This window comes from Neovison vison, chromosome 7 (assembly GCF_020171115.1).
Source record: "Neovison vison isolate M4711 chromosome 7, ASM_NN_V1, whole genome shotgun sequence".
Taxonomy (NCBI): Eukaryota; Metazoa; Chordata; class Mammalia; order Carnivora; family Mustelidae; genus Neogale; species Neogale vison.
This window is the reverse complement of record NC_058097.1, coordinates 198,232,548-198,255,292: the sequence shown is the minus strand read 5'-3', so window position 1 is coordinate 198,255,292 and position 22,745 is coordinate 198,232,548. Positions and strand designations below refer to the sequence as shown.

The window sequence follows — 22,745 nt, the reverse complement described above, 5'->3', positions numbered from 1 at the left end:
CCCTCGGGGGAGGGGCCGAGCTGCAACGGAAATAACCGAGCGCCGGGCCGCGGTTGGCCGGAGGGAGCCGAATCTCTTCCGGAAGTAGCCGAGCTCTGGGGTCTCGCTCTCCGACCTGAGCCGAGCTCCGGGCCTTGTTCTCCGGATCGGCCGAAGGTGTTCCGGAAGGAGGCGAACCCCGAGGCGGGCAGGGCAAGCCTTCCCGGCGGCCGGCAGAACCCTACGTCTGGTGGGGCTTGGCGAGGACGGCGGGGAAGCGGGGGAGCCGGAGCCTGGCTCCGGTCCGGCGGGAGCCGAGCTCGTTCCGGAAGAGGCCGAGCGGACCGGCGCTGGCCTCGGCGTCCCGGGCGTGAGGCGGTAGCGGCGGCGGCGACAGCGCGGGCCGGGATGAACCGCGACGGCTGAGGCAGCGGAGGTGCCGGCTGCGCGGGCCCGACCGAGACTTACGCGAAGCGCCAGCCCCGTGCTCGGGGCTTCGCCTCGAGCCGAGCCCTGCCCCCGCGAGCCTCCCGGACCCCTTTGTGCGGCCGGAGGCGGCGGCGGGAACGGCCATGGCGGCCAACATGTACCGGGTGGGGGGTGAGTACCGGGCGCAGGGGCTGCGGGGTCCGCGGAGGGAGAGGTCGGGGTCCGGGGCCGGAGAAGCTCGGCACCCGGCAGCGCGGGGAGCTGCGCCTGGGGCGGCGTGGTCCCGAGCGCGGACCGGAACCGGAACCGGGAACACGGGGAGCGAGGGTGCGGGGCCGGCGACGCGCGGCGGGGCGCCGCGGCTCCCGGAGAGGCTGCGGGCAGCCCCGACGGCACTCTCAGGCTCGCGTCGGGGGCCCCTGGGTCGGGGAGTGGGGCCTGGGAAAGTGATTCCGAAGGAACTGACAGGGCACGCAGGGGGCGCGGGGGGGGGGCGGCCCGAGGCGACCGCTCTGCCACCTGAGCGGGAACCGACGGGAGGTTTCCTCCTCCCCGCCCCGCGGTCGTTATTGTGCGCCTGGGATCTAAAAGATGAGGACCCTGCGCTAGAGTCAGTAACAATTGCTCTCTTGGCCGAGACTGGGGTGCAACTCCTTCGTTGAGTTGTGGGGACTGCTTCTCGTCTCTTAAGGCTCACTTTTGAGTGAAGGATTTGATGAAAGAACTAGGTGGTCACGGGTGGTGGTGGGGGAACCCCTTGTTTTCTGGTAGTCTCTGCACTTCCACATTTCAGGCTCCTCGCAACCTGGACCCTTATCCTTTGGTCTTCTCAGGCCTACTTTTTCTCCTATCCTGGTGCTCAGTTTTTCCCATCACCTCCTCTGATCTTCCCGATGCTTTCTTTTCCCCATCACCTCCTCCTACAGATTACGTCTATTTTGAAAATTCTTCTAGCAATCCTTACCTGGTTAGACGGATTGAGGAGCTCAACAAGGTGAGTGGAGCAGAGCCCCACCTCTGTCCTGTCCTGCCTCCCCATCCCCCTTGGGGGGGGTGTCTTTTTCTTCTGAGGTCACTAACTTCAGGTGGAAGCCAGGGGGTGGGGGCGGGGAACCAAAGGGATCCTAAGTGCCCATTCATATTCATCCATTCATTCATTGGATGTATTCAGGAAAGGTTTAGAGAGTTGGGTGGGAGCATAACTATTCTATCTCTGGGGGTCTAAGGAAAGGGAAAGTCTGGGGGAAAAAAAAGTTCAGAAGTCTGTCCATACGTGTAAGTCTCTTTATTCATAATTTTTCGGGTCTTTCTATTTACACCCCTTAGAACTTTATTCACGGTGGTTAGTTTCTTCTTTATGAGTTTCCACTTTAAAATGACCAATTTTAACTGCCATTTTTTTTTATCCCCTTAGACTGCAAACGGAAACGTGGAGGCAAAGGTTGTGTGCCTTTTCCGGCGAAGGGACATTTCTAGTAGCCTCAACAGCCTGGCTGATAGCAATGCCAGTGAGTGTCTGTGCACCCCCACCTCACCCTAACAACCCCCCCCCCACTCCCCCTCCCCATGGTCTGAGGCCCAGGCATGTCCCTGCAGGTGTTTCCCCTGGTAGCATGCCCAAAAGCAGGGGTGTGAGTTTGGGGGTGGGAAATGCCTGGTCTGCGGAGGGAGGCCTGTTTTTACACGTTGGGGTTGGAAGCAGGGTGGAGAGACCATGATAAGGAAAGCCAGAAAATGGCTTGTGTGTGACTGTGTATCTGAATGATGAGTGTAAAAGAGATGATAGTATTTAAATAGGGGATGGGGAAGGGGTTCAGAGAAGCATGATCCTTGGGGACAGTTTTGGGTACATTGGGACAGTGAGTGCTGATTGTAAAGGTCAAGGTTGAAGAGGAAGAGCTTGTACTTAGAAGCCTGCGTAATAGGGAAATAGCCTAATTTTGTGATCACGAGGTAATGAGAATACGTTGAAGGGAGAGACTAGGAAGCTAGGAAAGTTCTCTTGCCCTTTTTCCTCTTCCTCAGCTGTTCTGTCTTCTCATCACTCCATTTTACATCTTTGCCTTTTGCCTTATTTTCCCTCTCTTTATGCTTTCATCTTCCTTTAAAAAACATATTTCCTTCTGTTTTCTTTAGTTTCTTTTTTATTTTCCTTGTTTGGTTTTCTTTCTTTCTTCCTCGTGTTCCTCCTTCTGAAATTATTTTCCTTATTTCAGGCAGCTTTGGGCATGAAGGGGTTAAGGAGGAGCTAGGCCTACCAAGTTCTCTGGCCCTCTGGGGTTTACAGCCCCATCTGGCAGGGGCTGACCTTGGCCTTGTCCAATCAGAGGGGGTGGGGGGGTGTGGTCCCCCCCTTGCCTTAGCCCAGGGTTTCCGGAGCACACAGGCAAGGGGTGGAGCCTGCTGCACCCCCACCACCCCCCTTCTCCCTGAGGTTGGGAACAATGCACCAATGAGCCTGGGCCTGTGGCTGTCCTGCCCCCTCCTGGTTTGGTTGGCCCCCAGCCAAGTTAACCCTTTCCACCAAGGTTTCAGGGCAGAGTTGCAGTGCCTGGGGAAGAAGGTGTTGGCCCTGGCTTGAGAGGTCCTGGCCTTGGAAGCCCCACAAACTTATCATTAGCCAAGTGGACAGTGAAGGGTAGTTAGGGTTGCATGATGTTTAAGAGGAAAGAGAGTCCTGAAATCTGAAAAGAACTGGTAAGCACAACTTTGTGTGATGATTTTTCACCTTGTAAGGTTTCTGGACCTCAGGCTGGTTTAGCAAGAGAGACAAGTGTGATATTCTTGTCGGGCCTCGTGTGGGCAGATTTGTGCTTTATGAGTGGCTTCTGAGCATCGGTGCCTGGGTTTGGGATGGGTTTCTGTGGCGTTCTGTGCACTCTCAGCAGCTATTCCCAAAACGTTAGCGATGGGGAGTTGGAGCGCTGTGATGGGGAAGAGCGCTAAGTGGGAAAGCTGGTGGACTAAAGCTGTGAGAGGCAGGTGCCTGGGGAATGCGGAGAAACCAGCTGGTAAATAGAAGGTGTTTTCCCTGGGTTAGAGTTTCCAGGGTGGCTTCTTTCTGAATTAGTTTCTGACTTGGCTTCTTCCTCCTTCATCTCCCAGGGGAGTTTGAGGAAGAATCAAAGCAGCCAGGGGTATCAGAGCAGCAGCGACATCAGCTGAAGCACCGGGAGCTTTTTCTTTCTCGGCAGTTTGAATCGTTACCAGCCACACACATACGGTATGGGATGATCTGGGCCACTGTGGCCTGCTTGCACTTGTTCAGAAGATGGGGGGGGTGTATTGGAGATGCTGTGGAGAGGGAATGAGGAGCTCACCCAGGTTTTTCGGACCTCTTTACTGTAGGGGGAAATGCAGTGTGACCCTCCTGAATGAGACGGATATCTTGAGCCAATACCTGGAAAAGGAGGTGAGAAAGAGGTCCTGGGAGAAGGAGGAGGGGGGTGGGTATGCCCAACGAGGCCAGAGGAAAGTAGAACTGTGACGAGGTAGAGGTTGACAGACTGCCTGTTTTGGGAGCTCTGGGTCTTCCCTACTGCCCTCTGCCTTTGAGGACTGCTGCCTGCTAACCTTTTCTTCCCGTCTCCAGGACTGCTTTTTTTATTCACTGGTGTTTGACCCTGTACAGAAGACACTTCTAGCTGATCAGGGGGAGATCAGAGTTGGTTGCAAATACCAAGCTGAGATCCCAGATCGCCTGGCAGAGGGTAAGCAACAGGACAGACCATACGGCTGCTGGGTCACAGAACACAGTAGTGTCTGTGAATGGTGCGCTGTGGAGTAGTTTGCTGCCCTGTCTTCATGACTCTCTCCTGCCACCTTGATGGGACGGGACCCTGGGAACCTGAGAGGGGCAATTGGGCACAGTTGGGAGAAGTCTGAGAGTTGAGAGGGCTGACAGAATCCTAGCGGGAGACAAGGAGGAACGAGGTACTGTTGTGTCAAGATACTTACCCTCCTTTCCCTGTCCCTGATGTTGCCATCGCCCTGTTCCCCAGGGGAATCCGATAATCGGAACCAACAGAAGATGGAGATGAAGGTCTGGGACCCAGACAACCCTCTCACAGACCGGCAGATTGATCAGTTTCTCGTGGTGGCCCGGTGAGGGGTGGGTGGATGGGGAAGATGGGCTGGGGGCGGTGTGGACATCTTGCATCGAATTCTCAGAGGTGGACTCGATTTTTTTTTTTTCCCTTGGCATGGGTGTTTTCCTTATTTGGCTTGGTTCCTCAGCCCACTCATGCCTTCTTCTTTCTCTCTTGACTTCTCAATCTCTCCCTCAGAGCTGTGGGCACCTTTGCAAGAGCCCTGGATTGCAGCAGCTCCATTCGGCAGCCAAGCCTGCACATGAGTGCAGCCGCCGCCTCCCGAGATATCACGCTGGTGAGCAGATACGGCTGCGCAATCAGACATTCTGGGCTCCTTGGGGACCTGCAGAGCCCTGGGACAGGAGAGGAAGGGTCTCCGAGGGCATGTGCAGAGGGGTTTGGGCCATCAGCGTTGTTTCCTACCTTCCCTGTAGTTCCATGCGATGGATACGTTGCAGAGGAACGGCTATGACTTGGCTAAAGCCATGTCTACCCTGGTGCCCCAGGGGGGCCCGGTGCTATGTCGGGATGAGATGGAGGAGTGGTCTGCCTCCGAGGCCATGTTGTTTGAGGAGGCCCTGGAGAAGTACGGGAAGGACTTCAATGATATTCGCCAGGACTTCGTAAGTGGATGGGGCTGGGTGGAGAGGTGGAAGAGATGACAGGTGAGGGAACCAGGACCTGGGGCCAGATGCCAGCTCTGCTTCTTCCCTCTGTCTCCTTAGCTGCCTTGGAAGTCACTCGCCAGCATAGTCCAGTTTTATTACATGTGGAAAACCACAGACCGCTATATTCAGCAGGTACGGGCTGGGCTGGGAAGGCTGGACCAGGGGCCTCCTGCTCACCTCTGCCTTTGGAGTTGATGACATCCTCCTGCAGAGATGCTCTGATCCGCCTCTTCCTTTCTTTTTTCCCTTCCTGCAGAAAAGGTTGAAAGCTGCTGAAGCAGACAGCAAACTTAAACAAGTCTATATCCCCACCTAGTAAGTGTGGTAGGTGGGGGAGGCTGGTGCATTCTTTTTCTTTCTCTCTCCTCCAGCTCATGCTTTTCTCAGAGATTGGCGGTGGGTGGGAGTCAGGGTCAAAGAGTCAAATGATGATGGACACGAGGTGGAAATAGGATTCTCTTCCTTGACCAGTTCCTGGTTTCTCCCCACACTGTTCCCATTAGTACTAAGCCAAATCCTAACCAGATCATCTCTGTGGGCTCGAAACCCGGCATGAATGGGGCTGGATTCCAGAAAGGCCTGACTTGCGAGAGCTGCCACAGTGAGTTCCAGGGAAGGAGAGGGATGTTGGGGGTGGGTAAGGTCTTCTCTGGCCCAAGGACCTGAGGGGCTCAGGTGACATATTCTTCCCAAACTCCCCCCTTCTCTCCGTGCTCCTGCAGCCACACAGTCTGCCCAGTGGTACGCCTGGGGCCCACCCAACATGCAGTGCCGGCTCTGTGCTTCCTGTTGGATCTACTGGAAGAAGTATGGGGGGCTGAAGACCCCGACCCAGCTTGAGGGAGCTGCTCGGGGAACAACAGTAAGGACTGATGGGGAGCAGGCCAGGAAGAGCAGTTAAGCATATTGATGGGAGCTTTAGGTGAAAGCCAGAACACCCAACCCCTTAAATGGTGATGGTTTGATGTGCATGCGGGTGGGGAGGGGGTGCTCGATGGTGGTTGGAGAGACGGGGAGGTCGGGATGGCAGTAAAGAGATCAGGCAGGAATAAATTGCTTTTTGTGGAGAATGGAAGAAAGAAGAGCCCCAGTGTCCATCTGGGCTCTCCCTTTTTCCCATGTCTTTCTTCCAGGAGCCACACTCGAGGGGTCATTTGTCTAGACCTGAAGCCCAGAGTCTCTCTCCCTATACGACTAGCGCCAACCGGGCCAAGCTGCTGGCTAAGAACAGGCAAACATTCCTGCTCCAGACCACAAAGCTGACCCGTCTGGCCAGACGCATGTGCAGGGACCTGTTACAGCCGAGGAGGGCTGCCCGACGACCCTATGCCCCTATCAATGCCAATGCCATCAAGGCGGAGTGTAAGGGCAGGAGTGGTGGGGCTAGTGGCAGGTCGGGATGCTCTGGCCAGAAAGCAGAGCAGAGACCAGTGTTCTCTGGAGGTCTAATGACAGCAGGGATGGCAGGCCACAGTGCTTGGGAAGGCGAGTAGATGTGGCTCCTGGCCATAGGAGAGGCCTGAATAGCGAAGCCCCTTCAAGAATTTTCTTCTTTGTTCTCTAGGCTCCATTCGACTTCCTAAGGCTGCGAAGACTCCATTGAAGATTCATCCTCTGGTGCGGCTGCCGCTGGCAACCATCGTCAAAGATTTGGGTAGGGGACAAACCGGTCAGGTGGTGTCAGGTTCTCTGTCATCCTTTCACCATTGAAGTCCAACGAGATTAAGTCTAAGAGCCTATGCTTTTGTTCATTAATAACAGTTCTCATAAACTACCCGTAGTGAATGATAAGATCACACTCATGTGCTAATTGCTTGCCAGACCCCTCTCCCCATCACTGCTTTTGGGGATGCCCAGGGAAACTACATAGAGAAGAGAAAGCATGAAAGTTCTTTAAGTTTTCTCTTATGTTTTCCTTGGCAGTGGCCCAGGCGCCTCTGAAACCAAAAACACCTCGGGGTACCAAGACGCCGATCAACAGAAACCAGCTGACCCAGAACCGGGGTCTGGGGGGCATTATGGTGAAGCGGGCCTATGAAACTGTGAGTTGACAGCTGGAGTGAGCCAGACTGATTGGGTGGGCTTTTATTTCTGATTGGAATCTGTGAGTCCTCTCTCATTGTGCTGTCCCTCCACCCCCCCGCCCACTTTCCAGATGGCAGGAGCGGGGGTCCCCTTCTCTGCCAACGGAAGGCCTCTGGCCTCAGGGATTCGCTCCAGCTCACAGCCAGCAGCCAAGCGTCAAAAACTAAACCCAGCTGATGCCCCCAATCCGGTGGTGTTTGTGGCCACAAAGGATACCAGGTAGGGAGGCCACCATGGGAGGGGCTGAGAGGTTGACAGCCCAGATTGGTGGGTAAGGATAATACCAGTTCTGAGTGAGACCAGCTCCAGGAGGACTGGGTGCCGGATGGGGATGTCAGGAAAGAATGGGCCAGAAGGCAGAACTGGAGTATGAAATCTGGGGTTTCACCTCAAGAGTCTTACTAGCCTTTTTCATTCCACTCTTCTTTTCCTGGCAGGGCCCTGCGGAAGGCTCTGACCCATCTGGAAATGCGGCGCGCTGCCCGCCGGCCCAACTTGCCCCTGAAGGTGAAGCCACCACTGATTGCAGTGCGGCCCCCAGTCCCACTGTCTGCACCCTCACATCCTGCCAGCACCAATGAGCCCATTGTCCTGGAGGATTGAGCATCTGTGGGGGAAGGGAGGTGGGCTGAAAGCTAGAGGGCGGGTGCCCAGGGCATCCAACCTCCCTTCCCTCTAGTATCAAAGGAGTGAGGGAGGGAGGGAGCAAGTGTGTGTCCTTGGAGGGGTTGGGCGCCCTCTGGTGTTTCCACTTGGAGGCTTGTCCCTTTCCCACGCTTCTCCACACCTGGTGGTGGAGGGCACACTGCAGGAGCTTGACCCATTGTGGGAACCTAGCCTGTTTTGGGGGGTAGGACCCACAGTTGTCTTGGACAGTTTTGGGGGGAGGGTTTTTTAATTTTTTAAAAATTTTGCCTCCCTTTGTGAAAGGGGACGGGGGAGGGGGAAGAGTAAATGGATAGGAGGTGGTGGTTGGGGGAGGGGGACGTGCACTGCCATGACTGCCATGTCTATCTTTTTTTTCTAATGGGGGTTTCTCTTCCTGTCCGGTGTCCGGACTTTCCTAATTGGAGTTAGAGGCCCCTAAGCCTAAGCTGGCATCAACCCCAGCCCATGCTCTCTCTTTTCCTTCCCTCCCTGTGCCCTCTCCGCCTTTTGTACGCCAATTCTCAGAAATAAAGATCTTTTGTCCGTTTTTTTAACCTCGGATTCTGTAATTGGTTCTTATAGTAACAAATAAAAAGCTGTTTTCTTCAGCTTCTGGCTCAACTGTTTTCTGCTGTGGGGGGTGGGGAGGGGAGAGGGTGGTGTCTGCAATTGGGAAAATAAAGGACAACAGATAATAAAGGAGGTACAGATGGGACTTTCCCCAAGAACAGCTTTAGGAGACAGGCAGCATGGACAGGCAGGCTGTTCCAGCTAGCTTTTTCCTGTGACTCAAACTGCTTCCCAGATCCCTGTGGTGCTGGAACCCAAGCTCCTGTTGATACACAGAGATTTGTTCAGAGCAGTTGGAATGAGAGGACTCTGGATGGTTGGTGGCTTCCACAGGAAGGGAAGTGTGAAGGTGCTTTTCTTTCTATTTCCCAACACTTACTCATCTCAGGAAATTCTGGGAGTTGCTAGAGACCAGGGCAAGATGCAACCTATCTTGGGGGGTGGTGGTACTGCAGTCTCTTACCACCCAGCTCTGTGGTGTATTTGCACAGATTGCTGCTCAAGGATTCCCGAGACCAGCCTCAGCACCCGCCTTGATAGTGGGGCCCACTCTAGAACTGTCTCCTGCTTTCTTGGTTTTGGGAAACAGAAGCCTGAGCAGGGACCAACAGGAGGCGCACCCTTGGAGAATGGAGGTGAAGTTAAACTTACTCTGTGGTCCTTCTGCACTTCCTTCCCTGTAGGGCAACAGCCTCAACAGTTGGGAATTGTTTAAGGTTATAGACCTTCAGGTGTTTGCCTTAGGTCAGGTGTGCTTTTCACAGTCCAGAGCTGTGGGCCAATAACCACAGCAGGAGCTACTTCTGAGTCGTCTCCATCCCGTTCTCTGCCCCTGGGTTCCATAGCCCCTTCACTCTCCCCATTCCGAGCTTACACCTGGGCAGTATCAGGAGGAACTGACCACTTATACCAGTCTGGGGAAAGCAGCATATCCTCTGAACGATATCCTCACTCCGCGGCCTTGAAGGCATAGTGGGTCCCACTGCATACCTTGAAGTGGGCCGGTGGCGGTAATAGGCCCCACCGCATGCCTTGGGTGGGCCGGTGACTCCGGCGCCCACTCTTGCGGAAGGAAAGCCTGACTCACGCGGCCGCAGCAATCTGGCTGTGGCTGAGTGGAGTCTGGGAGGCGCCCAGTGGGGTAATAGATCCCTAACCCGGCTGGGAAGTGGTCGCAGAACACCCATTTGGAAGGAGGACTGAGGGCAGAGAGAGAGTAGCAGCCCTAAGGAACTCGGGAGTCCAGGGACAGCCTTGAGCTTCGTGAAGTCTGCTCATCCTCCGCTTTTATTCGCCAGCGGATTTGAGGATGGAGCGCCGCGCGTCCCTATCGCCCCGCAGGGAAGAGAACCTGCGGAAACGCCCCCAACCAAGCAGCAGGGAAACAGTGGGTTGACTTCAAAGGGCCCCGGTGCCGGCATTTGTGGCCGCCTTCATGAATATTCATGATTCATTGGGCCAATCAACGCCTGAATGGCTCAGAGCACACCAATCGGCTTACAGCATGCAGATAAGTATCAAAGATGGGCGGCTTTTCCTGAAGCTGGTGAAAGAGACTTTACGGGGATGAAAGCGGAACCCTGAGTCGAAGGAGCTGTTTCCGGAGGAGTGTGTCTGCGCGATGGTCGATACTACGTCACTTCCTCTGAGCTGGCGGAAGTTGCTTCGGAGCGCGTTGCGATTTGTAGGCGTGAGTTCCGGCGATAGGAGAACGGGTTGTGTGTTGTCGGTACTGGAGAGTCGCGATGGCGGCAGTGGATTCGGACGTCCAGTCGTTGCCCCGTGGGGGTTTCCGCTGCTGCCTCTGCCACGTTACTACAGCCAACCGTAAGCGGTGGCTTGTGAGGGGGTGGTTGTGAGTTCTCGTCTGTGGGTCCTGGCGAAAGTTAGGGTTATAGGTCATAGTTCTTGACAAGTCGGTTGGTAGGGTCACTCGTCTCCGTTTTTACTCCGCCTGTACAAGGGATTGGAGAGTGGCGGAAGTCCCACCACTTTACCCCCTCCTTCTTAGTATCCGAAATCTCCACAACGAAAATTTCATTATCTTATTCCCTTTTAAACAGTCTCTGTTGGACGCCGCCTTTGTGTCTCGTACTCCGCTGGGCTCTCGGGTGGGCTGAGGGGATTCAGAGATGAAGGAGCTCACCATCGAGAGGTGGGGACAATTCCAATGCTCAATAGATCTGTTTGGAGAGCAGTAGGATCACAGAGAAAGTAGTAATTAACGAAGGGAAGCCATACAGAGGAGCTTCCCAAAGGTAGAGGTATGCGAAGGAGCATGGCATGCATGACCAGGAGGTGGGTTTGGCAAAGTAGACAGGGTTCTTGTGTGACAGCGCCGGGGACTCCATGAAACCTCAAATTCCCATTCTTCTTCTTCTTTAAAGATTTATTTGTTTTTGAGAGTGAGTGTGCACAAGTTAGGTGGGGTGGCGGGAGGTGGGGGAGAGGCAGATGGAGAAGCAGGCTCTAAGCGCCATGCAGGACTCAGTCCCAGGAACCTGGGATCATGACCTGACCCGAAGACAGATGTTTAGCTGACTCGGCCACCCAGACGCTCTCTAATTCCACTTCTGAAGTCTGGAATCCTGATCTTCCCTAAACAAGATCTTCTGTTCTTTTTCTTTGTGAATGGTATTATCACTATTTGTCCCCCTGAGGCAAGCCAAAAATCCAGCATAGTCTTCCCTGGTCCAACATATACATTGGTGACAATAAACAGCTGACCCAGAATTTAATAAAAATAATAATTGCTAACTTTTCCCATGTTCAACATGTGTCAGACTGTGCCAGGTACTCTATATTGCATAAGACCCTTGTGGTAGGTACTATTAATATTTTCAATTTGTGACCCAGGACACTGATGCACAGAGAGGTTAAGTAACTTGCCCAAGACCTCACACAGTTTACCAGACCTGGGATTTAAACTTGGGCAGTGTGACCTCAAATTCTGCACTTGCAATCTCTGTACCATACCTAGAGACCATCCTTGAGGGAGTAGTCTAGGATCTTTGTTTAGTTCTTCTGTATATGATCAGGCTAAGTTTCCTGTGTTTTTTTTTGTTTTGTTTTTTTTTGTTTGTTTGTTTGTTTTCAATTTGCAGGTGTTGCTCTACCTAGTACTTAGAGATGGTTTAAAAAAAAACTTGTAGCTAATTCTCCTGGGGACCACTTCTATAGGCAAATGGACAAGAGAGGAAGGTGAAAAGAGCCAGGACTTTGTATATTCAAAGGTCACACTTTCTATGGCTTGGAAGGATTAGTAGGAGTTAGGAGTGCATTTAGGTAAAGCCAGCATGTAAGTACACTGAAGGGTGATTTGGATATTTTTGTTTTTGCGATTATCTTTGCAGGACCCAGCCTAGATGCCCATTTGGGGGGCCGGAAGCACCGGCACCTGGTAGAACTACGAGCTGCCCGAAAGGCCCAGGGACTCCGAAGTGTGTTTGTTAGTGGCTTTCCCCGGGATGTGGATTCTGCTCAGCTCACTCAGTACTTCCAGACATTTGGACCTGTGGCCAGTGTTGTCATGGACAAGGACAAGGTAGAGTGAATGGCTCTTGGGGTAAAGAATGAGTCCGGTGTGCCACATGCGAAAAGAAATGAGAGAGAAACCAGCAGCCCTGTTTCAGCTGGTGCCTTGTGGGCCTTTCCTTGATGGACACCACAGTACTTGGACCAGTCCAGCTTTGTGAGCTGAGAGAGAGGGAAAGAGAAAGAGGGAGAGAGAATCTTAAGCAGACTCCACACTGAGCACGGAGCCTGACATGGAGCTCGATCTCACCACCCTGAGATCATGACCTGAGCTGAAACCAAGAGTCGGGTACTTAACTGACTGCGCCACCCAGGTGCCTAAGAGTTATGTTTTCCATAATGAATGGGATGGATGTGGCCCATGCAGGCTCAGAGATCATCGTCTAGTGCATAAAGTAGACAGTTAAGTGAGTATTACAGTGAAGTAGGTGCTTTAAGGCCACACCATCGGGAGATCTGTCCTAACCCCACAAGAGACTGGTTTATAAACCAGCTAGCAGTTTATTAACTTAGAGTGAGAGGTATTGAAATTAGTTGGTCAAATTACCCTGTCTTCTGGACAGTGCTAGACAAATAAGCTGCTTCTTTGTGGTTCTTTTGGTCTTCTACGCAGGCGGTTTGTTGGTTTCTCTTTAGTTCTTTGGAAGAAGTTCATTATTGTATTGCTCTGTTGTGTCATCATATTATAGTTCTGAGACTGTGCTCTGGTTGTGTAGGCGTGGCTTAGGTGACTCCAGATGGCTTCGGTAGCCCACGTCTTCTCTTAGGCCGGGCTGGGTGTGTTTTTCTTAGAGATCACATTCGGCAACTGACCCACAGAGGCTTTACCAAAAGGGGTTTAATTGTTCTCCTTAACAAGAAGTCCAGGGGCGCCCGGGTGGCTCAGTGGGTTAAAGCCTCTGCCTTTGGCTCAGGTCATGATCCCAGAGTCCTGGGGTTGAGCCCCGCATCGGGCTCTCTGCTCAGCAGGGAGCCTGCTTCCCTCTCTCTCTGCCTGCTTCTCTGCCTACTTGTGATCTCTGTCTGCCAAATAAATAAATAAAATCTTAAAAAAACAAACAAACAGAAAACCCAAGAAGTCCAGTCCTGGGCAGTCCAGCACTTTACAGTTTTCCTGCTCTGTCATTATTGGCACCTGGCTCTCCCTTCCTAGTTGTAATAATGCTGTTTGCACTTCTTCAGGTAAGAGAAGGGGGCAGTCCGAAGGATAGAATATAAAAGGCTAGTGCCGTCTTCCCTTGCTTTTCTTTACTTTCCAGGAAAATATCTTTCTCGGGGCCTTTTCATTAGACTTTTCATTGGCCTGAATTCTATCACATGGTTACCCCAGGTAAGCCTGGGAAATGAAGTTCTTTAAGCTGGACACCTTGCCCTTTTGAACCTTTGGGACTCTGTTAGTAAGAAAGAAAGGCAGAATATATATTGGGAGGGCAGTTGGCAATGTCTGCCCCAGATTCCTTTTTCAAAAAACTCAGTATCCCTATTTTTGTTTGTATTTGTTTCAGTTGTAGAGAATGACCTTTTTTTTTTTTTTAAGATTTTAATTTATTTTTTTAAAAGATTCTATTTATTTATTTGACAGACAGAGATCACAAGTAGGCAGAGAGGCAGGCAGAGAGAGAAGGAGGGGAAGCAGCCTCCTTGCTGAGCAGAGAGCCCGACGCGGGGCTCGATCCCAGGACCCTGGAATCATGACTGAGCTGAAGGCAGAGGCTTTAACCCACTGAGCCACCCAGGTGCCTCGAGAATGACCTTTTTTTCTGAACTTAAACCTCATCTTTCTGAGGCTTCTAATTATTTTGACAATAATGACTAAAATTTTTATTGAGCAGTTAAGCCCCAATCATGTGCTAAATGGTTTACATACAATATCTCATTTCATTTCCACAACATTTCCTTGAGGGAGTCACTGGGACGTTGGAGATGTGGGGCATTAAGCCCTTATTTGGAGGCAGTTACAACTTATTTAACTTCTCTGAATTTTAGTTTCTTGAGAGAAACGTGCACGCAAAGACAAGGCCAGGCAAAGACACACCTGATTTCTAGCTGGGGCTTTGATTGCATAGTTGCGGTTGAACTGCAGCCTGGTGAGTAGTGTGAATCCTCAGAGTCAGAAGATTGGCTTGGGCGGGTCCAAGTGGCTGCCTTTCTTCTTGGTTTCACTATGGATCTTTGCCATGTTTGGCGTGGGGTGGAGGTGAGGGTAGAAAGGGCACAGCACCCCCTCCCCCGCCCTGCGCTTGTATTTTCGATTGAGTTGTGAGTTACATAGCATAAAATTCACACCTTTAAAGTACAGAATTTAGGGGTTGTTAGTATATTTACCCATCCTTCCAGAATGTTTTATCACTCCTTATGTGTGATTCAAGCCTGTGTGCCGGTGAGGCTCCTCCCCCTTGTCCCCCCTACCCCCCATTTCATTAATTTTTTATATGCTGTAAGATACGGTCAATATCGTTCTTTCACATGTGGCTATCCAGCTGTCCCAGCACCATGTGTTGGGAAGGCTATTCTTTCCTCATTGAACAGACTTGACAACTTCATTGAGAATCAGTTGACCATAGAGGTATGGGCTTCATTTATGGAGTCTTTGTTTCATTTCCTTCCTCTGAATGACTGTCTTTGTGCCAGTGTCACCCTGTCTATTTCCTTTTCCTTTTTTTTTTTTTAAAGATTTTATTTATTTATTTGACAGAAAGAGAGAGAGATCGCAAGTAGGCAGAGAGGCAGGCAGAGAGAGAGGGAGAAGCAGGCTCCCTGCTGAGCAGAGAGCCCAAGGCGGAGCTTGATCTCAGGACCCTGAGATCATGACCCAAGCCAAAGGCAGAGGCCCTAACGCACTGAGCCACCCAGGCATCATCTTTTCCTTTTTTTTTAAGTGACCTCTACACCCGACATGGGGATTGAACTCAAGACCCCGAGATCAAGAGATGCAGGCTCCAGGGTCTGAGCCAGCCAGGCACCCCGGTATCACACTGTCTTGGTTAATATACATATCTTGTTACAGGCAGGATGAGGCTCTGTCCTTACTACTGAAGAGAATGTGAAAGGATATGGACTTTTGCCCCAAGGCAGTCGTGTTTTTACTGTTCCTGGTAACATTTTGCTTTAAAAAGAAAAAAAAGGGGGCACCTGGGTGGCTCAGTGGGTTAAGCTGCTGCCTTCGGCTCAGGTCATGATCTCAGGGTCCTGGGATCGAGTCCCGCATTGGGCTCTCTGCTCAGCAGGGAGCCTGCTTCCCTCTCTCTCTCTCTGCCTGCCTCTCCATCTACTTGTGATTTCTCTCTGTCAAATAAATAAATAAAATCTTTAAAAAAAAAAAAAAAAAAAGAAAAAAAAAAAAGGGGTGCCTGGGTGGCTCAGTGGGTTGAGGCTCTGCCTTCGGCTCAGTTCATGATCTCATGGTCCTGGGATCAAGCCCTGCATTGGGCTCTCTGCTCAGCAGGGAGCCTGCTTCTCCCTTTCTCTCTCTCTCTCTCTGCCTGCCTCTCTGCCTACTTGGGAACTAACTCCCTCTCTCTCTCTCTCTGTAAAATAAATAAATAAATAAATAAATCTTTACCAAAAAAAAGAAAAAAGAAAAAAAAAATTCTATCTGTCTCCCAGTGAATATCATGGAACTCAACCAGATCATAGCATCACGGTGTCATGTTGCTGCTATTTCTAGATAGGAAGTCTGTTCAAGGTAGGGCATATTTATATGTCCACCTAGCACAGCTCTATATGGATTCTAAATCAACACTGAAAGGTCTACTTAAGTTAAAAGGAAAAGTTAGGGGATGCCTCAGAGTAATAGCGAAATCATGTCATTGGTAAGAGCAGGGGAGAGTGGAATAAGTAAAATGGGATTTTCAGAGGCAGACTGGGAGGGGAGTAAAATGTGTGGGGTGGGAGTGAGGGAGAAAATTGTTTTTCTTTCTTTCTTTTTTTTTTTTAAAGATTTTATTTATTTATTTGACAGACAGAGATCACAGGTAGTCAGAGAGGCAGGCAGAGAGAGAGGGGAAGCAGGCTCCCCGCTAAGCAGAGAGCCCGATGTGGGACTCGATCCCAGGACCCTGAGACCATGACCTGAGCCGAAGGCAGCGGCTTTAACCCACTGAGCCACCCAGGTGCCCCGAAAATTGTTTTTCTAATATGTTCCCTGTTCCAGAAACATTAAGCAGATATTCCCAATTCATAGGGTGGTCCCCATTTCAAAGAATCTCATTCAGTGTCAAACCATGTGTTTGGATTTTTTGTTCCAAAACCATGATCCCTGCCTCTGTTGTGATTTGCCAGGGAGTGTTTGCTATTGTGGAGATGGGGGACATTGGGACCCGGGAAGCTGTCTTGTCGCAGCCCCAGCACACCCTGGGAGGACATCGCCTGCGGGTCCGGCCCCGGGAGCAGAAGGAGTTCCAGAGCCCAGCCTCCAAATCCCCCAAAGGAGCAGCCCCTGACAGTGACCAGCTGGCCAAAGCACTAGCTGAGGCCCCGGATGTGGGGGCACAAATGGTGAAGCTCGTGGGGCTGAGGGAGTTGTCGGAGGCTGAGCGACAGCTTCGGAGCCTCGTGGTAGCCCTGATGCAAGAGGTCTTCACAGAGTTCTTTCCCGGTGAGTCACTTCCTTTATCATGTCTGAGCCCTCCCCGTCCCCCATCCCCCAGTTCTCCCTCAGGTAGAGGCATTTATTTGGCTGTTCTTCGTTCTTTGTGCCCCACTGTGTTCTTCCACCCCACACTCCTCTCTAATGTCGCTCGGCCTTTATTTTCTGCTCGGCATCCAGGCTGTGTGGTCCATCCTTTTGGCTCTTCCATAAACAGTTTTGATGTCCATGGCTGTGATCTTGACCTCTTCTTGGATCTGGGTGACTTGGAAGAGTCCCAGGTGAGTGACTGGGGAAGCATCTGGGAAGAGTCAGTGGGGATGGTTATGGGACTCTGCGCGAGCACCATCTCTCTCATGCCTTAGTTCCTCCTTTGTGAAACAGGGATAATGGACCCGAAAGGGTTACTGTAATTGCAGAAATGTGAATGTGTTAGATGGGTATTAGATAGGATGAATACGAATTGACACAGGATATATGGCATATAAAAAACAGAATTTTCTGTTTTTATATACAGGTGTATATAATACTGTATTTTGGAAAAGAAATATATGAAAGAACATAAAGTAATTTTGGGGTTATGTCTTTATTTATCTGTATTTTTTTTTAAAGATTTTATTTATTTATTTGACAGAGAAAGACACAGCAAGAGAGGGAACACAAGCGTGGCAAGTGGGAGAGGGAGAAATAGGCTTCCTGCTGAGCAGGGAGCCTGAAGTGGGGCTCCATCCCAGGCCTGGGATGATGGCCTGGGCCGAATGCAGAAGCTTAACGATTAAGCCACCCAGGCACCCCTACTTATCTGTATTTTCTAACATCTACTACATTGATTCTGCTTTTGGAATAGGAAAGGGTTGTTACTTATTTATTTATTTTTAATAGGCTTTGTTTTTTAGAGCAGCTTTAGGTTCACAGCAAAATTGAGCAGAAAGTACAGAGTTTTCATATACTTCCTACCATATTTTAAATATTTTATTTATATTAAATAAAAGAGAGAGAAATTGGGCTTGAGTGGAGGGAGGGACAGAGGGAGAGAAAATCTCAAGCAGACTCCACACTGAATGGAGAGCCCGATGTGGGGCTTGACCTCACAACCCTGAGATCATGTCCTGAGATGAAACCAAGAGTCAGACGCCTAACTGACTGAGCCACCCAGGGGCACCACAAAAAGGGTTATTTAAAAAATAAATTTAGGGGTGCCTACATGGATTAGTTGTTAGGCGTCTGCCTTTGGCTTAGGTCATGATCCCAATGTCCTGGGAGCCCTGCTTTGGGCTCCCTGCTCAGTGGGGAGCCTGCTTCTCCCTCTCCCACTCCCCCTGCTTGTGTTCCCTTTCTTGCTGTGTTTCTCTCTGTCAAATAAAAAGTATATATACATAAAAAAAAATTTATTAGTCTGTTTTTTCTTTCTCCCTACATATAGACACATGCACACACACACTTTATATTTTCAGAGTTATTTGATAGCATACATGACGCCCATAATAGTCCGGTATCTATTGGGGAAACAGAAAGGCATCCTTGGGTACAGCCACAGTACCATTAGCAAGGACGGATGTGTTCCCTGGCGCGGGTGTAAAATGTTCGGAGATTTCAGTCTGCAGTCCATTGCCTGCAGTCATCAGCTGCCCAGTCCCAGGCTAGTGTTGGCCCCTCAGTCTCCTTTACAGTTCCTCTGCCTTTTATCTTTCATGACAGTGGCATCTTGGTAGAATACAGACCATTTATTTTGTGGCACTAAAAGTTATTTTTAGGGAAACTTGGGTGGCTTAGTCAGTTAAGTGTCTGCTTTCACTCAGGTCATGATGTCAGGGTCCTGGGATCGAGTCCCACATCGGGCTCCTTGCTCAGAGGGGAGTCTCCTTCTCCCTCTGCCTGCTGCTCCCCCTGCTTGTGCTCTCTTTCTTTCTCTCTGTCAAAAAAATAAACAAAATCTTTTTTTTTTTTTTAAAGTTATGTTTAATTTTAAAAGGGGTTGTGAGGATTAACTGAGTTGATATATATAAAGTCCTTGGAACGGAACCTGGCGTATAAGCCGTAATAGATATATTCTGGGGAATGTTGCCCAGATAGGGGACAGCAGGAGAGGTGAATATTCACTGAACCCATTTCTGCCTGCAGCCAGCCCCAAAGGCCCCTGAGTCTCCATCTTTGGACTCAGCCCTTGCATCACCACTGGATCCTCAAGCCCTGGGCTGTACCCTGGCTTCCCCTCCAGACTCACAGCCTCCTTCTCCCCAAGACTCAGAAGCCCTGGATTTTGAAACTCCTTCCTCTTCACTGGCACCCCAGACTCCAGACTCTGCTTTGGCCTCTGAGACCCTCGCCTCTCCCCAGTCCCTGCCTCCAGCGTCACCACTGCAGGAGGACCGGGGAGAGGGGGACCTGGGGAAGGCCCTGGAACTAGCAGAGGCCCTGAGGGGGGAGAAAACAGAGGGAGTAGCCATGCTGGAGTTGGTGGGATCCATTCTTCGGGGCTGTGTTCCTGGAGTGTACCGAGTCCAAACTGTGCCCACTGCCCGACGCCCTGTGGTCAAGTTTTGCCATCGGCCTTCAGGTCTTCACGGTGACGTCTCCCTCAGTAACCGGTACCTTTGTATAGGGGGTGGTTGGGGAAGTCCAGCTGAGCATTCTGGGATGGGTGAAGAGAGCGCTTGGGGGCGGGAAGCTTTTGCACTAGCTGAACCTTGAGATTATCCTAGTTGGGTCCCATCCCTCTTTCTGCCATGTGTCTCCTGTCTGGCATCCATTTTCACGAATGTAAAGTGTGTTCCTTCGAATACTATTTTTAGGGTTTTTAGAAGAGAGTTCCAGTGTTGAATAAGTTTGGGAAATGCTAAATTAGATGCAAATCAGTTTCTCCTTTCCCACCCCCTCTCCACACTTCCTCTTTCTGTCTTTCTCCCTCCCTTCCAGTCTTTGTTTCTTTGCATATGAAAGGCTTTGAGCAGTTCTGTAAGGAAACCCTTCTCTAATATCCTGTCTAGGACAGGCATATAGGATGTCATGTCCTGAACACTTGTGACGTCCTTTTGCTTGCCCTTTCTTTGCTTGCCCGTTCACATGACTGGGTCAGCAAACACTTGGGAAACCCTCTTTTGGCCTTATTCCAGCTGGGCCCCCATTCTGCAGGCCTGGAACAAGGGCTGGGGTGATCCGTTCAGAGGGTTCCCCAGCACTGACGCCCTTGTTCCTGCTCCAGGCTGGCCCTACATAACTCTCGCTTCCTGAGTCTCTGCTCGGAGTTGGATGGGCGAGTTCGGCCCCTGGTGTACACCCTGCGCTGCTGGGCTCAGGGTCGAGGGCTGTCAGGTGAGAATGGATGAGGACAGACTTGGGGATGAACTGGCGTTGGGGCAAAGGTGGGGGTTCGGGGAAGAGAGGGGGGTTTGTACAGGAACGAGGGTTGAGAGAACCAACCAGGGTGTTAGATGCATCTCCAATCTAACTGGAATTCTTTTTTACCCAGGAAGTGGCCCCCTCCTCAGTAACTACGCCCTGACCTTGCTCGTGATCTATTTCCTTCAGACCAGGGACCCTCCTGTGTTGCCCACTGTGTCCCAGCTCACCCAGAAAGCAGGTACAGTGGCCTGGCTGCCACCCGCTTTTTCTTGTTAGCTTCGGCTTTCCGCTTCTGTGTCTCATTTCAACGCGCTAAGCTGCCCCAGGAATGAGATCTCTGCTGTCACCCCCAAATCTTCCTGCTTCCGGCTGACCCTCACCTTTTTCCCTTTGCAGGGGAGGGTGAGCAGGTGGAGGTTGATGGCTGGGACTGTAGTTTCCCCAGGGATGCCTCAAGACTGGAGCCCAGCACCAATAAGGAGCCCCTCAGTGAGTTTGGGGAGCCCGCTGGAGTAGTAATAAATGATGTTAAACACGACTATAGGTCATATCCAGCAGTTACTGTTGGCCTGGCATGGTTCGCCCAGCAACCCGTGGGATAGCTAGTATCCTTAATACCATTTTGCAGATGAAGAAGCCATGTCTTGAAGCACTTAAGTGGCTGCTCAAGGTTACACTGCTGGTGAGGGGAAGGAGCAGCATCTGGGGAAGGAGGTTGCTGGGGACACGGGGCATGGGGGGAGAGAGGCTGGACCTTTTGTTTATATAAAGATCAAAGAAGTCTGGCTTCTGACACTCTTTTGAACTCCTTGGAAGGGAAAAGAAAGTTTGTAGAGAATGCGTCTAGTGCAGGCCTATTTCATTTCTGGCCTCTAAGTAATCCCTTCTGCCTGGTCTTCCTCCTCCTCCAGGTTCTCTGCTAGCCCAGTTCTTCTCCTGCGTCTCTTGTTGGGATCTTCGTGGCTCACTGCTGTCCCTGCGGGAGGGTCAGGCACTGCCTGTGGCAGGTGGCCTGCCCTCTGATCGATGGGAGGGTCTGCGCCTTGGCCCCATGAATCTCCAGGACCCCTTTGACCTGAGTCACAATGTGGCAGCCAATGTGACGAGCCGGGTAGCTGGGCGCCTACAGAACAGCTGCCGAGCGGCAGCCAATTACTGCCGGAGCCTCCAGTACCAGCGCCGTTCCTCCCGGGGCCGGGACTGGGGGCTGCTCCCCCTTGTGCAGCCCAGCTCCCCTAGTTCCTTGCTGTCTGCAACACCCATCCCCTTACCCCCTGCCCCCTTCACCCGGCTCACTGCTGCCCTGGCCCAGGTGTTAAGGGAAGCGTTAGGGTGCCATATAGAACAGGGAACCAAGAGACTGCGGTCTGACAGGGGGGGCCCTGAGTCTCCTCAGGGAGGGACAAGCAAAAGGTTGAAACTAGATGGACAGGAAAAAAGCTGTGAGGAGGGGCAGGAGGAGCAGCAGGGATGTATCGGGGATCACAGTGAAGACGGGGTGGAGGAAATGGTTGTAGAGGCTGGAGAGATGGTACAGGACTGGGGGCAGAGCCCTGGGCAGCCAGGGGACCCATCCCAGATGCCCGGAAAGCAGCTCACCCCTGGAGAAGAGGGGCAGTCGGGCCATGCAGCACTGGCAGAGCAGGAGCCCAGGGGACTCGAGGCAGCTGGAGACAGGTCTCAGGGTGAGACAGGGAAGGGGGTGTCACTCTGCTCTGTGAACTGGCGCTGTGCCCTGTGGCACCGAGTGTGGCAGGGGCGGCGGCGGGCCCGGCGACGCTTGCAGCAGCAAACCAAGGAAAGAGGCGGAGGTGGAGACGGCACCGTGGAGTGGCTGGCCGTCGAGGCCCAGGTCACCCAGGAGCTGAGAGGACTGAGCAGTGCTGCACAGCGGCCAGAGGCAGAGCCGCTCCTGACCTTTGTGGCCTCTGCCTCCCAGGCTGACCAGACTCTCACCCTGACCCCAGTACAGGATTCTCAAGGCCTGTTCCCTGACCTCCATCATTTCTTACAGGTTTTCCTCCCTCAAGCACTTCGGAACCTCCTGAAGTGAAGACAGGGACTGTGACAGTCAATAAAGCTGCTAGTTTAATGAACACTAGTTTCCTCTAATTTCCACCTGGTAGTAATCCCCCTTCCACTCAGTACTTTGCCTCCCCAGACCTTACTGCCTTTTCTCAGACACGTCTTCTTTGCCCTAAAATAGGTCTCGGCTTGTTTCTTTCCTACTGTTTATCACAACCTGCAGCGAGCGCCTGTGATGGTGTGTGTGTCCCTGCACCCGGAGCCCGCTCCGGAGAGTTCCTGAAGGATGGGAGTGCCGGGTGAGCGGCTGGGGCAGCACCGGGCAGAAGTACCAAGTTTGCCTCCCCATGTATCTTGCAGCCGGACTTCCATGGTGATGGCCTGAAACCGGTTCAGGGCTCTTCTCTCACTTAACCGAGTTCATTCTGTTCTGATTAAATTGGGGGAATCATTTTCCGACCCGAGCGTGGGTAAAGGGCAGCCAATCATGGGTAAACTGGCAGCCCTTAAGGATGACGGGTGGAAGGGATGCGCCGTGGATGCGCTGTGTTCTCCCCCGGCGCTTCCCGGCCGCAGGGCACTCCACTGCAGCAGGACCGCTACCAGGGCCCTTCTTGCAGGACCGCATCGCAGAGCCGCAGGGTGGTTTAATGGGAGAAACCTCACTTTGGCAGGGTTTCTGACTTGGGCTCTGGTTAGCTTCTCATCCTCTAAAAAACCCAGAGCGGGAACAAATGGACTTATCCACGCAGGACTTGTTTCCGCTCCTGTGAGGGTCCCACAGTC

General features: G+C 51.9%; 2 protein-coding genes across 3 annotated transcripts; both read left to right on the top strand.

Moving 5' to 3' along the window:
• The first annotated feature begins 102 nt into the window (after nt 1-102).
• Nucleotides 103-8,508, top strand: MTA2 (metastasis associated 1 family member 2). Its single transcript, XM_044259456.1, has 18 exons — nt 103-579; nt 1,335-1,402; nt 1,823-1,916; nt 3,514-3,631; nt 3,757-3,820; nt 4,001-4,118; nt 4,410-4,512; nt 4,695-4,794; nt 4,934-5,122; nt 5,225-5,299; nt 5,424-5,482; nt 5,671-5,768; nt 5,890-6,029; nt 6,301-6,529; nt 6,732-6,821; nt 7,091-7,209; nt 7,323-7,471; nt 7,690-8,508. Exons 1-18 carry the CDS (start codon nt 552-554, stop codon nt 7,853-7,855), a joined length of 2,007 nt encoding a protein of 668 aa, XP_044115391.1. The 5' UTR covers nt 103-551; the 3' UTR covers nt 7,856-8,508.
• A 1,639-nt stretch (nt 8,509-10,147) lies between these two features.
• On the top strand, nt 10,148-22,030 carry TUT1 (terminal uridylyl transferase 1, U6 snRNA-specific). Of its 2 annotated transcripts, XM_044259454.1 has the most exons (9): nt 10,148-10,297; nt 11,824-12,014; nt 16,286-16,601; nt 16,773-16,873; nt 18,714-19,180; nt 19,795-19,904; nt 20,062-20,172; nt 20,331-20,423; nt 20,846-22,030. In XM_044259454.1, the coding sequence occupies exons 1-9, from the start codon at nt 10,216-10,218 to the stop codon at nt 21,985-21,987; spliced, it is 2,613 nt and encodes an 870-aa protein (XP_044115389.1). In that variant the 5' UTR covers nt 10,148-10,215; the 3' UTR covers nt 21,988-22,030. The 2 variants fall into 2 exon arrangements, with proteins under 2 accessions (XP_044115389.1, XP_044115390.1); XM_044259455.1 differs by lacking the exon at nt 20,331-20,423.
• Nucleotides 22,031-22,745: the final 715 nt, after the last annotated feature.